We start from the raw sequence: 15,294 nt of genomic DNA, 5'->3' as shown, positions 1-15,294 counted from the left end.
TTAGCTGTAGCATAAGTCTCAATAGCAGAAGTAGCACTAACACTAGCAACACTATCGATAGTAGTAGGAGTAGTATGCACATTTTACTTTTTGATCAGTTGAACATTCCCCTCATCAAGCCCTGGAAGTTTCAATTTCACAGAATAAGCCGTTGTTATGATGTTGCCGTTATGGCCTTTTGATAGCCTTCAATTTAGTTCAATTTCTTGCTCAATATTTCCTATTTATCACCTTAATACTCTTAGCCTTAGCAATATTTGCAATAGAAGCAGTATCTGGAGAATTATTAGTGGTAGTGGTAGCAGTAGTAGAGTACCCATATTGTCTTTTTGGTCGATTAATCTTCTGTTCAGAATTTCCTAAAGTTTCAAGATAATACCCTTAGCCATTCCTGAGATACGCCTTTTTGGCATTCTTCAGGCATAGTAGTAGTAGTAGCGTACAAATATTCCCCTTTTGGCTAACTGATCACTCCCCTCATCATTCCCTGAAAGTTCCAACTTAATACCCTCAGTCAATCCTGAATTATGCTCTTTTGACAATCTGTATGCACATAACGTGTTTTAATTTAGTTCAACACCTCCCTTAACGTTATCTGAAAGCAGTGCTGTCACTTACTTGAAGTACTTTTACTTGAAGTACTACTTAAGTAAAATTTTCCATTACTTGTACTTGTACTTAAGTAAAAACTCTAGGGTGTACTTATTACTTGATACTTAAGTAAGATTACGAAATACTTATTACTTAAGATACTTTTAATGTACTTGTTTTTCAAATACTTTACCTTTGACACGAAAATTTTTTGTGTGTGTGCTTTGGCAATATACAAGAAAAAATCACCTTTAGATTTAGAGCAAACTCAGATATAGCTTTTGTGTGTGTGTGTGCTTTGGCAATGTACAAGAAAACATCACCTTTTAGATTTAGAGTAAACTCAGATATAGCTCCATGCCCTATTTTTGGATATGAAATAAGGTATTTGTTTTTGACGAAAAACAAATTATAGTATGATTAACACTTGGTTTAATTTTTTTTTTAAAGTTATATAACAAAGAAAATTGAAATTATTTCACAATTCACTGGTCGACAGTGAGCTAAAATCCCTTGTTTTGTGCTAAATGTTGCATACTGTAGTCCATTTGGGCTTACATTTCTGACATTGGTGTTTAAGTTTTGTCATCTCGTCAACTGAACCAGATTTCTACCATTTCCTCCTCTTCAGGACCATATTATTGGTAAAACTAATGAAGCTATGAATATTTGTCCATCTAAATGCTGTCTGCAATAAACAAGTCTAGGGAATTCTAGCTGGATCCAATGCAGTGGTATTTTGTCAAATTCATTCCAGCAAATTTAGGTATTTGGCCGAATCTGACTTCAGATTTGTCACTCCATTCGTAAGTTAAAGGCCCTACTAAATTAAAGGAAAACTCAACTCTCTTAAGACTTGAAACCATCTCCCCCCCCGCCCTATTTGAGATAGGGTTTGTGATACCAGAACTTGATATGAGCCCTGATCTTAGGCATCTTTGGTCTAGTTTTCATTCGGATCCGTTACTCCATTTGCAAGCTATACTAAATTAAAGAGAAAACTTAAATTTTTCAGGAATTAAAACCCACTCCCCCTTGTTAAATTTGAGCTAGGGTCTTTATCTAAAAACCTGATATGTGTCATGGTCCTAGGCCTCTTCGGTTTAATTTTTATTCAGATCCATCACCCCAGTCGCAAGTTACTCTGAATTAAACGAAAAACTGTTTTTAGCAGGTAAAGCTCTCTCCCCCCTGTTTTATTTGAGCTAGGGTCTTCATCTGTCAACTTGATGTGTCTCATGATCCTTGGCACCAAATCTGGCCATCAAAATTTTCATCCAAATCCAACCAGCGTTCCTCCCCCTATACATGATTACATAGACGGACGGACAGACAGATAGACGGACGGACGGACTTTGCAACGTCTTAGGTAGCCATGTTGGCTAATTGGATCCAAAAAAAGGAAAACAATGGCATATCATCATCCAGGTATCATCACCTATTTGGATAGTGGAAAATATCCATCAAGATAGGTTTTTGAGATCTGTCTGTCTGTCCGCCCGTCTGTGCAATCGAGTACAGTGGGAGAACCGCCAGTCAGATTTGTATTAAAATTGAACTATTTGGATTAAAATTGAGCTTAATTAGGGCGATGGTGCTTTAAGCGTAAAAAAAAAATCGAGTTTTGCATTTAATTCACTGCAACTTGCACATGGAGATGAATTTCGATGAAAATTGAATAAAGATGCCTAAGAGTATGATATGCATTGAGTTTTGGGATGGAGACCCAAGCTTAATTCAAAGTTGAGTTTTTCATTTAATTCAGTATAGCTTGCGAGAGATTGATGAATCTCAGTGAAGATTGAACCAAAGGTGCCTAAGACCGTGACAGGCATCAAGTTTTGAGATGAAAACCCTAGCTCAAATAGAACAAGGGGGAGTGGGTTTTAAGTGCTGAAAAAAGTCAAGCTTTTGGTTTAATTTAGTATAAATTGCGAATGGAGCAAAGGATCCAAATGAAAGCTAGACCAAAGATGACTAGGATCAGGGCTCATATCGAGCTCTGATATCACAAGCCCTATTTAAAATAGGGCGAGGGGGAGGGGGTTTCAAGTTTTAAGAAATTCGAGTTTTCCTTAAGTTTAGTAGGGCCTATAACTACTTCCACCCATGGCTTGCCCAAAGCCTGGAAATAACCCTTTTCCAAAATAAGTCATACTGAAGCCAACCTTCAACCAAATTTTCCATTCCCAGAGAAAAATTACTTTGTACGGCATTTGGTATTTACCAAGTGACATACAGTGATCACATATTCCGTAGGTCTGTCAGTCCCGGTCTTGCTGGTTTAGGCACTTCCAGATAAGCTAGGACGATGAAATTTGGCAGGCGTATCGGGGACCAGACCAGATTAAATTTGAAATTGTTGTTTCCCCAATTCGACCATCTGGGGGGGGGGGAGGTAGGAGAACGGTTAATTTGGAAAAATTAGATCGGATCTTGATCAAATTTGATATTTAAAAGGATATCATGTCACAGAGCTCTTAATTTAAATTCCGACCGGATCAGGTGACATTGGAGGGGGAAACCTAAAATCTTGGAAAATGCTTAGAGTGGAGAAATTGGGATGAAACTTCGAGGGAAAAATAAGCACAAGTCCTAGATACGTGATTGACACAAAACAGAACAAATTCACTCTCTTTTGGGGAGTTGCGGGGAGGGTTAATTCTGAAAAATTAGAAAAAATGAGGTATTTTCAACTTACAAAGGAGTGATCGGACCTTGAATTTCAACAGATGAAATTTCATATTTAAAAGGACCTCGTAACTCAGATCTCATGTTTTAAATCCCTACCAGATCCAGTGTCATTTGGGGGATTTGCAAGGGGGGGGGGCGCGGAAATCTTGGAAAACGCTTAGAATGGAGTGATCAGGATGAAACTTGGTGGGAAGAATAAGCACAAGTCCTAGATACGTGATTGACATAACCGAAATGGATTCGCTCTCTTTGGGGGAGTTGGAGGGGGTGTTAATTCGGAAAAATCACAAAAATTGAGGTATTTTTAACTTGAGAGAGGGTGACCGTTCGTGAGGTATTTTTGAATTTGATATTAAGAAGGAACTCATGTCTCAGATCTCTTATTTTAAACCCCGACCAGTTCTGGTGAACATTGGGGGAGAGTTGAAGGGGGAAACCGGAAATCTTGGAAAACGCTTAGAGTGGAGAGATCGAGATGAAACTTTGTGGGTAGAATAAGTAAATGTCGTAGATACGTGACTGACGAAACCGGACTGGATCCACTCTCTTTGGGGTAGTTAGGGAGTCCAGTGCTTTGGCGAGTTTGGTACTTCTGGACCTGCTAGGACAATGAAAATTGGTAGGGATGTCATGGACCTGCACAAATTGACTTGATAAATTTGATTTCCCCGATTCAACCATCTAGGGGGGCTGAAGGGAGAGGAAAAATTAGAAAAATGAGGTATTTTTAACTTGCGAGTGGGTGATCGGATCTTAATGAATTTTGATATTTACAAGGACCTTGTGTCTCAGAGCTTTTATTTTAAATGCCGACCAGCATTAAGCCTCTGATTTTTTTTTTTAAATTAATCTATTGATTTTTATAATTTTCCTAGAGCTCATGCCATATGAGCTCTTGGCTCTTCCGTCCTCGTCACAAGTGCCATATGAGCTCTTAGCTCTTGTTTTATTCCTTTTTTCTCAGATTTTCGACTTAGTCTCATGGTTTTTGCCACTTCATGGTGCGAAAACTGCTGCTAGAAATAGATAGGTTGCAACTTCCGCCGTATTGTCTTCTAGTATATTTAAATGTGTGCTTGCATCGTTCCTGCGTCCCCTTAAAAGTTCTGTTTTTTACGGTAATATTGGTTTGTCTTCTGTTCAATATGCAGACGACGTTCTTATTGTTCCTCGGACTCGCCATGGATTGCTTTCCAATTTTACTATATTAACCAATGAACTATCTAAAATTGGACTGTCATTTAATGCGTCAAAATGCGAGTTTATTTGTTTTAATAGCCCTTATGCGGTCGCTCCATTCGTTGCTGGGACTGCAATTCTGCCATGTTCTTCTATAGTTAGTTGGCTTGGTCTGTGTTTCGGTCCAACACTTTCCACTACCTTTTCATCCCTAACAACAACCGCAACGGTTTGTGCATAATTTATAACGCTTATTGCGCCCCTGTTCTTTTGTTTTTATCAGGCATAGTTTATCTGTTTCGTAAGAAAAATCGCCATACTCTACGTGCGGCTTATTTCAGATATTGCAAATTCTTTCTACGGCTTCCTAGGTGGCACCAAAACAGAAAAATAATTGCTCGAGTTGGTTTAATAGATATGCCTTCTTGGATTCGGTCATCCAGTGATGATTTATGTAAAAAGACTATCTACTTTATTCACGTTTATGACCCTCTGCAGCCTTTTTTCCATATTGATACTGGTTAATTAGTCCATGTTGTCTTTTGTTAGTTTAAGCTTTTTTTCTTGCTGTTTATCGTTTTTGTTTTTGTTTATTTATAATACTCCGCACTTTGTGGGTTTTTTTTTTATACTTTTACGGATAATAAAGTTCATTCATTGATTCATTCATTCATTCTGCAGTTTGACCAGCCGTACGGAATGCGTCTGAATCAAAGGGCTTGCTGCAGGCCCGTGATTTTATAATATAAGTTTGCAGGGAGTTTTACCGACCATCTGAATTGACCACACAGCATGCGGCTTGCTTGAGTGAAAACCAACCAAAGGATATAGATGCCATGCATTTTCATTGCGTGTCTGAAATTTAACTTGAAAACTTGAGGCAGTTTCCTTGTAAAGGTGCCGAGGATGAGACATGTCATCAAAGTGTGAATCAAGACTTCATTTTCATACTCTTCTTTTCTTTCAGCAAGCTGAGAGCCAGCGACCTTCAACTAGCTGCCAAAAGTGTGGATTTTTGCTGCTCCTTTTTAAAGAGCTTTGATTTATTAAAAAAGTCTGCAACTGACTCACTTGGCTCCTTACTTTTAAATTTGAGTTTTTTGTTGCTAAGGTTTTTACTTATTGATTCAGAGAATGAACTACTTTATTACCTTTTATCTGTTTTGAAGCCAATCCAAAGTTTATGTTTGCTATTTTCAATATTTTTTCCGGCATTCCGACATGTTTCAGAATAACCCTGTATTTTTTCAAACGTCCCAGGTTGACTGAACACTAATCGCCAGAAGTTCAACTCTATGTGCACTGTATTAATCCTGTCATGTGATCTGTCTGATCCAATCAGAAGTTTTTGACTGCGCTTAATTGTTTTGATAGTCTTTTTCTTTCAAGCCGTTGTGTTGAAAATCGGTTCAGATTATTTTTTGGACTTCGTTGGGTGTCTACCAGCCAAACAAGGGAAAAAAATATTTTCGATATTTTTTCCATCATTCCCACATGTTTCAGAATAATCCTGTATTTTTTCAAACGTACCAGATTTGACTGAAAACTAATCAACAGAAGTACAACTCTACGTGCACTGTGTTAATCCTGTCATGTGATCAGTCTGATCCAATCAGGAGTTTTTTGACTGCACTTAATTGTTTTCATAGTCTTTTTCTTTGAAGCCGTTGTGTTGAAAATCGGTTCAGATTATTTTTGGACTTCGTTGGGTGTCTACCAGCCAAACAAGGGAAGAAAATATTTTCAATATTTTTTCCATCATTACCACATGTTTCAGAATAACCCTGTATTTTTTCAAACGTGCCAGATTTGACTGAACACTAATCACCAGAAGTACAACTCTACGTGCACTGTGTTAATCCTGTCATGTGATCTGTCTGATCCAAACAGGAATTTTTTGACTGCACTTAATTGTTTTGAAAGTCTTTTTCTTTCAAGCTGTTGTGTTGAAAATTGGTTCAGATTATTTTTTGGACTTCGTTGGGTGTGTACCAGCCAAACAATGGAAAACAATACTTTCAATATTTGAAACTGAAAACTAATCAACTGAATATTTGAAGACTGAAAACTAATCAACAGAAGTACAACTCTACGTGCACTGTGTTAATCCTGTCATGTGATCAGTCTGATCCAATCAGGAGTTTTTTGACAGCACTTAATTGTTTTGATAGTCTTTTTCTTTGAAGCCGTTGTGTTGAAAATCGGTTCAGATTATTTTTGGACTTCGTTGGGTGTCTACCAGCCAAACAAGGGAAGAAAATATTTTCAATATTTTTTCCACTATTCCCACATGTTGCAGAATAACCCTGTATTTTTTTCAAACGTACCAGATTTGATTGAACACTAATCGCCAGAAGTTCAACTCTACGTGCATGTGTTAATCCTGTCATGTGATAAGTCTGATCCAATCAAGAATCTTTTGACTGCACTTAATTGTTTTGATAGTCTTTTCCTTTCAAGCCGTTGTGTAGAAAATTGGTTAAGATTATTTTCTTGGACTTCATTGGGTGTGTACCAGCCGAACAAGGGAAACGGTTAAAAACGATAAAACAGAAATTCTGGTTCTTGATTAAGATTTCCAAGAGAGATATGGCTTTAAAAAAAGGTAGTATGGGCTTTATATCAGAAATATATATATATATATATATATATATATATATATATATATATATATATATATATATATATATATATATATATATATATATATATATATATATATATATATATATATATATATATATATATATATATATATATATATATATATATATATATATATATATATATAGAATAAATACTTGAAGTAGTACTTGAATTAATACTTAAGTACAATTTTGACAAGTACTTGATATTTGATACTTAAGTAAGAATTTGGAAAGTACTTATTACTTGATATTTAAGTAAAAAAAAAAACAATGAGTACTTAATACTTAAGTAAAAATTTGGAGTACTTATTGCAGTACTGTCTGAAAGCTTCACTGAATGCTCTTGGTCTTTTCAAACACTAAATGTCAAACATGCTCTCTTTTCCAATAACAAATACTGTATTTAAACAATGGGCGAATTGTATAACTTAAAGCTTTTGCCCTGAGGGCTGGGGGGTGGATATGGTTGGGGATACGATGACCGTTGCAGGGGGGCTGGTTGCCCTCCAATCACCTTTGACTCTTAAAAAAGGGACTAGAACTTTCCATTTCCAGTCGAATGAGCTACTTAGAAGTTTTTACGACAACTCCTTGTATACGTAGTTGCTTGATAAAAAAAAACCATTGTGCTTACATTACTCTTTACTTAAGCAACACTATTGCGCTGGCTATGGTTAGTTCAAAACCAAATTTTTTAAAAGAAGTTTTCCAAAGAAAAGCGGAAAGTTACATTTAGCCTAAGACGAACATGTATCATCATCAATAAATAAATGACGCAAAAAGAACATAAATTACAATAAATAATCAAGTCAAACTTAGACAAACAGAAACTACTACAAGAAAAGAACAGGGTTTATGCGTCATTTGCACTTTATTGAAAATAATTTTTATTTCGAACTAAGTGTTTTGTTTGTTACAGTAAAGATTCCGAGTTTAATACATACTGATATTTATTCCTAAAAGTATCAGCAAATTTTATTTTTCTTTGCTATACAAGAGAACACAGTATTTTTTTTTTTCAGTAAAACACAAACGGTGTCCGCTTTTTGAGCATGATTAATTTTTTTATGCTGATTTATGTTCATTTTCAGCTTGAGCTGCTATTTGACTCGGATCGCCTCAGGTTCAGTGAAACTCTTTGCTTAAAAAAAAAAAAAAAAAAAAAATCTTTTGTGGAATTTTTTATAAATTAATTTCAGTTCGTCTTTAACTTACATTGTTTTTGCTGGTTATTAAAAAGGACATTTGTAAAGCTTTCATCGTTTTTTCCTTAGGAATCAAGATTTTGGCTTACTATTTATACTTTGGATCCAACTTTGTAATAATCGTTAATAATAGTTGTACTATAGAACTTCGAATGAAGTTGCAATACAGTTAAAATAAATGGACTGAAAATCTGCATAATCTTTGGGATTCTATAGGGCTAAAACCATTCTAACCCCCATCATATTACCGCTTTGAATATAGACAAATATTAATCGAACATCCCATTCAACATTCACATTCATCCAGTCACTTTTAAAATGATTCTGCAATTTTCAATTTTCAATCAAAGGAGCCCCCTTGGAAACTTCTACAACAACTCCCTACATACAAGTGTCCTAAAAAAAAAGAAAAAATACATTGTAGCTCTTTGATTCAAGCTCTTTGCTTATTTTAGTAACTTTTTTTGTTATTATGCTGGCATTTCGTATTCATATTTTTTTTATGTAAACTTGGAGAGTTTTCGCCACTCAAAGATACCACTTAAGGATCGAGGCTACCTCAATGACATCTATGATTTTTTCAAAGTTGATCGCTACATAAGGGCTAACCCCCTTATTCCTACTTGTGGCACTTTCTTTTCATTTTATGTTTAGCTTGATTATTTATTGTAGTTACCATTCAAACTGAATTACCATTCGACCCATCTGAGGCTTAATTCGTCTCTTTAGGTTTCTTTGTTTAATTTTGTAGAAATAAGTAAAAAAAAAAAAAAAAAAAATTGTTCCTTTTTGATGGACATAGCTTTTTTTGTCGGTCAACTAGCATACCCGTCGCACACTGGTAAGATCTCAAAAGAAACGACATTCAATGAAAACTTCTCCCCCGAGAATCCCCCAACACCATAGAAAATTCCGCCTGTAAAAGCAAACCCCCTTCCGAGAAAAATTCCTCCCACGCCCCCCCTCCATGAAAAATTATCTCCTGACAGTCCCCCAAGGGAAAATTTCTCCCCTAACAGTTCCCCACGGATAATCCCCCCCCACGGGGAAAATTTCTCCATTTGTAAAATAAAATTAAATTTAAAATTCAAAAATATCAAAAAAACTGAGCTAGGATCTTTAACTTACCGGTCGGGCGCTGTTGAGTAATTAATATCTAGAATATATGAATAATGTGACATTTGAACGGAAGGATTGTCAAGTATTTTTTGCTCAAGGGTCTCTAGTTTCAGTCAACATGATATTTACTAAAAGAACCTTGAAGAGGAGTGGGACAAAAGCGATTTTATACCAAAAACCTTTGCATGAATGTGCTCAACAACTTCTTAAAGTTTCTTGCCTATCTGATGAACAGATATAGACACACATAGCGTCTTTTGATTTAGTTTTACATCCTCCTTTACCATCCCTGAAAATTTCAACTGAATATACTATTCTGCCACAGAGATATTGTATCTACGTGTCATTTTGACAACCTGAATGGACTTAAGCTCTTTTGATGTAATTAAAAAAGTCGTAGAAGTAATAGTAGTTGTCATACTAGCAGTCATACCACAGATTTGGTCACAGATGACCAAAGCTGCTCCTAAGATATTGCAGATACAGTCTTTTAATAATCTGGAATTTGCAGCAGCAATTAGTTGCAGTCTCAGCTAGTCACAGTCACAAGTAGTCGCAATTAAAAACAGTCACAGACAAATACTCCCAATTGCTTGTAGTTTTAAGCACTCGCAGTTGCAAGTAGTCAAAATCGTTGCAGTCACAGGTACAAGCAGTTGCAATTGCAAGCATTTGCAGTTGCAATTGAAATTGCACAGAAGGTTGCACACAGGTTGTCGCAGTCGGAAATAGTTGCGGTCGTAAGCAGTCACTGTCACAAGTAGTCACCGTCAGAGTCACAAGTAGATTTTCTTCCGTTGATTTTTGAATTATCGACTTGGAGGAAGTGATAAAAGGCTAGTAAGAGTAGTAAGGCTAGTAAGACAGGGCTAGTAAGAGTAAAACCAACAAATTGAATCTGTGAGAGGCGAGGCAAATCTGGCATGACTTTTTCAGAGTTGCAAAAAAAATTATTTTCACTTGTTGATTATAGTCTATGATCCATCCTAGGGAAGAACTAAGGTAGACAGGCATACAGTAAGGGTAATTCAAATATTAGCAGCGCAACTAACTAGCAAGCGCAAGTATCCACAGTCACAAGCATTCGCAGTAACAGGTTGTCACAGTCGCAAGTAGTAGCGGTTGTAGGTAGTCGCTGTCACAAGAAGTCACAAGTAGCTGTAGTCACAATCCCAGCCGTAAATAGTAACAGTTGTAAGTAGTCATAGTCACAAGCTACTATAGTCTTAGTCGTAAATAGTTGCAGTCACAAGTAGTCATAGTCGCAAGTATTCGCAGTCACAGCCACAAGTAGTGGTAATGTAGTAGTAGTATGCACATAGTGTCTTTTGAGCAGTCCAACATTTCTCTCAACAAGCCCCGAAAATATCAACTTAATACCTTAGGGCCTAGGCAAACAATCCAAGATATTCCTAATACGCCCTTTTGAAAACCTGCCAGCATATTATGTTTTTTGATTAAGTTCAAATTTCCCCTTATCATTCCCTGAAAGTTTCACCTTAATACTCTTAGCTATAGTAATAGAAGCAGCATCATCAGTAAGCACATACTGCCTTTTGGTTAGTTGAACATCCCCCTCAACATACCCTGAAAGCTTCAATTTGATACTGTAATCCGTTCACAGTGCTTTTTGGTTAGTTTAACATCCCCCTCAACACGTCCTGAAACTTTCAAACTTAATACACTAAGCAGTTCCTGAGATTTTGCTGGTACGCCTTTTTGAAAGCGTGAATGCACACAGGGTGTTTTGATTTAATTTAACATCCAATGACTATTATCTGGAAGTTTTACCTTAATACCCTTAGCCTTAGTAGTAGCAGCAGGATGCACGTAGTGCTTTTGGTCAATTCAACATCCCCTCGGCATGCCCTGAAAGTTTCAATTTAATGCTCCAAGAAGTTCCTGAGACATTGCTGATAGGCCCTTTTGACAACCTGCTTCATGGAAGTTTCATAGGCAAGACAATAGCGCTGCCTATGAAACTTCTATTATAAAATTCAACGCAAGAAATAAAGTCTTCCAAAATTATCTTTTTGGTTAGGTAAAACAAAACCTGTGGTCTGAAATAGATTATTTATTTCCTGAAATAGAAGTGAACTTATTCTTAGAAAGTAAAACTGCCATCTGCTGAGCAATAAAAAAATTAAATAAATAAAAAAACTGGCAAAAAAAACGTCCTAAATAGGTAACTAAATTGTGAAGCCTTTTTTCATAATATATAATTTATTTCAGTTTTGTATGGTTGATTAAAAAATTATCATGTTGCAATACACTTACACTATAAATCTTTAGCTTACTGGAGTATTGTAAATACGAAAGCACTTCAAAATTGAAATAATAAGTGTAAGATAGTCACTGAGCAAAAATTCATCAGTGTTTCCTTTCTCGCTTTGCTTCTTTTTTTTAGTTTATTTTTCATTTTCCATTTATAGCTGATATGTAGCCCCAGGTGTTCTTTGTTGAAGGTCGATTTTTTATATTTGATAATCTGGTTCTACTTGGATAGAAATTTCGGTCCGAGATGCAATGTTCCTCCTTGAAGAGTGACCTCAGTGTGCAGGAAAGTGAAGATGAAGTATGAGAGTCAACTTAGGGTACACCATTTGCTGCAACGGAAGCAGAACACGCATCGGATACTCAGCAAGGAGAGCAAGACCCTGTTTTTGAACCTTCGATCATCGCAGACTTCGAAGTTATTTTGATGATGAAGAGGAAGATCCACAAGCCTACAGAACTCAAGATGAGCCGAGTACCAATGCGGAAGCAACCAGGTTGGATAAAGAACGCCACCCTTTAAAGAAATGGATCCTATCGTTTTTGTTAAACACCTTCGAATATTCGCCAACGAGCTCTGAAGATGCCTCTGCGCCAGGAAGTGAATAGAAACTGTGTCGGTATTTCCTCAAGTACCAAATGAGGTTTGCATTGAATTATCAGTGTCAGAAAAAAATTCCTTTCTATGTGAATTCTGAACAGAAAGTGTTTTTGGCCTACCTATCATTATGAATAATATAAAATCGCCAAGGATTCATAGTTACTGGAGCTAAAAGTTTAAAGTTCTTGTGATTTGTGGAAAACATATCTCGCAGCCGATTTTTTTCGGATTTGACAAAATCTTATGATCCTCGTGTGCTACGACGTGCAACCATAAGAAAAGCTGAATGACCGCCTATGGAAAGCCATTGGACGCTTTTCGCCAACATTGCTCAAGCCTCGAAAGGGAATTGTTTTCTTTAGCATCGACAATGAGATCATCCCGTTTCTTCGAAGAAATAGTCTCAAACAATACTCTGCTGTACTGCCCCTCAACCAGAATTTCAGAGAAGACTCGTACTTTTATTTTTACTGGTGTTTCACTAGCATCTGACTGCTAAAAGAGTTCTCAGATTGAAAGGTAAATGCACCGGACAGAATCCTGAAGAATCAACTAGAAGATGCCGTAGTAAAAATTGAGAAGCAACTAAAGCGCCTGGGGAGAGGTACGCCATTCAGCTTCGTGAGGGAGGACAAGGCTCTTGTGATTTGATAATAAGGCAATATTTCTTATATCAAATTGTCATGCAAAAGGAAACTTAAATATCAGTACAGAGACATGAGAAGTCCCTCCGAGAATACATAGCTGTACCTGGCCGCCAGGATTTTCGCAAGTACAATAAGCTAACAGGAGGAACACATCTATCTGACCAAATAATTAGTTATCATTACTTCAGCGGCCGTATCAAATGAAAAAAAAAAATTAAAAAAAAAATTGAATTTTTTTCTTCATTTTCAAATGACAATTTTAAAATAAAACCATGTAGCTAAAACCCACTGTCCATTTGGTTGAACATCCTCCCCCCTACTTAATAGGACCAAAGCTTTAATTCTGTTGACATATTCTTATTAAAAAAAAAAAAAAAATTCATTAGAATACCATTTTACTGGCCATTTCGAACAAAAGTGTTTTATTTTTGGACTTACAGTCCCAACAGAAGCTGCATCCCAAGTTTGACCCCAAATATAATGATGGAGAGGAAAGAAGCAGGTTTCTTATCTGGACTATTTTACTTCAATTCATCATAAGAAAAGCTGATACATATTTTTAGTTATTTGGTTAAAATAATTTGATGTCTTAGATTAAAAATTTAAAACCAAGTACCATAACAGAAATTATTCTCTTTCAATATTACTTAATAAAGAAGCGACATCCTGGACTTCTGAGGCTCTACGATACAAAACACTTTATTGCGAATTATGCTCGAGTTGAAATGAATAGTGAAAAAGGAAACGAAAATAGCGAAACAAAAGGACGCATAAAATGCGATATTCTTCATGTTTTTAATGTGCTCTCGAGAGAGAGAGAAGAGATAGAAAGAGAGGGAGAAAGACAGAGAGAGGGAGGGAGAGAAACCCTTATATAGGTTAAAAATAAACCAAGTCAATTTTAAACAAGGAAACGAGTTACCTCTAAAAGCTTCTTATAGTCTTCTGCAACACTTTCAAAAGGCCTCAAAATAACTAGTTCTTCTTCAGCTACCTTTAAGTCGTCTCGCAACTGACGGATAATATTATGCAAATTCATGTTTTCTTCTAAGGTTTTCTCGAGAGCGACCCGGCGCTGCTCGGCAAGTAACACGTAATATTCTGGCGGTGTTGAGTCTGAAATAGAATTCTTTAAATATAGCAATCCTGTTTTTAAATTGACACAGCCTTATTTTATACTTTTTTTTTGAAAACCCTCCTCTCTGTTAAACTTTTTTCTTCCTGTTCAGATTGTTCTAGACAAGAGAGGTAAAATGAACTAGTTTATATTTAAGTTTCGTGATTTAAAAACTATCCGAAATAAAAGAAAAAAAAGTTTTTTCAAGTGAAAATAAGGAGCAACATTAAAACGTAAAACAAACAGAAATCATTCTGAATTTTAGGGGGTCTGTCCCTCCTCAACCCCTTGGCCATTCCTCTAAATCTTACACCATAACGAACATTCATATTGTACTTATATGTTTAAGTTTCATATTGCTTTGAAAATACTCCGTATTTCAGTTAATCGGCTTTGGTGTTTGAGCGGTCGTTCTTAAGCAATCGAGACAAACATTAAAAGTTAATAAATTGGGACTAAAAGAAATAAATTAGCGTGAAGAGCGAGAAGTTGAGGAAAGGGCAGCCCCTCCCCCTTATATACAGCCTAATTTTTGCTTGTTTCAAGTTCTGATGTTGCTCCTTACTTTCAGTGGAAAAAGCTTGCTGGTTGCCTTTGTGTTAATATGCCAAAGCACAAAAAGGAAATAATTATAAATGTAAATAACAAATAAAAGAGATCTAATAAAAACAGTCAACAAAAGAGATCTTAGGGGATATATCTCAAGAACTCTAACAGCAATTCTATGAACAATCGATGCAGAATCCTCAGTCAAATATATATAAAAAAAAATAAGAAGATGTTGAAGATAAGAAGAAAATTTCGGGTTTCCTCGAGTTCCACAATCTACCTAAGTAATTCGTATGCATCCTGAACTCACAACCAATCACTTATCTTTAATTTGAAATATAAATACTCAACGTTATACAATGAGAACACGAAGTCATGCGAGTATTTATTACATGTCGACGAATTGGATGAAAATGGGGACGTAGTTTTCTATGCATTTTTTGTAAGTATAACCTATTTTGTCTTGTTGCTTGGAGATCGAGTTGAAACTTCCCAGAAAGTTTTTTTTTCAAGGGGGAACTTAAAATTTTACATTGGGCGAAGTGAAGAAAATACTTTTTCTCTGGTGCTCGAAAAAGAGTAAACCCAAGAGTTTTTTCTCTGTCTTATGCCTCATGTCGGATACCCTTGAAGCTAGATTTATATAATTGACACCCTGAATATTTACCAT

At 36.1% G+C, this 15,294-nt stretch overlaps 1 protein-coding gene across 1 annotated transcript in view; it reads right to left on the bottom strand.

Moving 5' to 3' along the window:
• The window catches only part of LOC136028209 (uncharacterized), a 44,322-nt gene that overhangs the window by 7,318 nt on the left and 21,710 nt on the right, over positions 1–15,294 (bottom strand). Inside the window, exon 4 of the mRNA XM_065705924.1 lies at positions 13,881–14,074. Coding sequence (XP_065561996.1) covers positions 13,881–14,074 — 194 coding nt within the window. The remainder of the gene's footprint in view (positions 1–13,880; positions 14,075–15,294) is intronic.

Source organism: Artemia franciscana, chromosome 6 (genome assembly GCF_032884065.1).
Source record: "Artemia franciscana chromosome 6, ASM3288406v1, whole genome shotgun sequence".
NCBI classification, from domain to species: domain Eukaryota; kingdom Metazoa; phylum Arthropoda; class Branchiopoda; order Anostraca; family Artemiidae; genus Artemia; species Artemia franciscana.
This window is presented reverse-complemented; position numbering and strand designations above follow the sequence as displayed.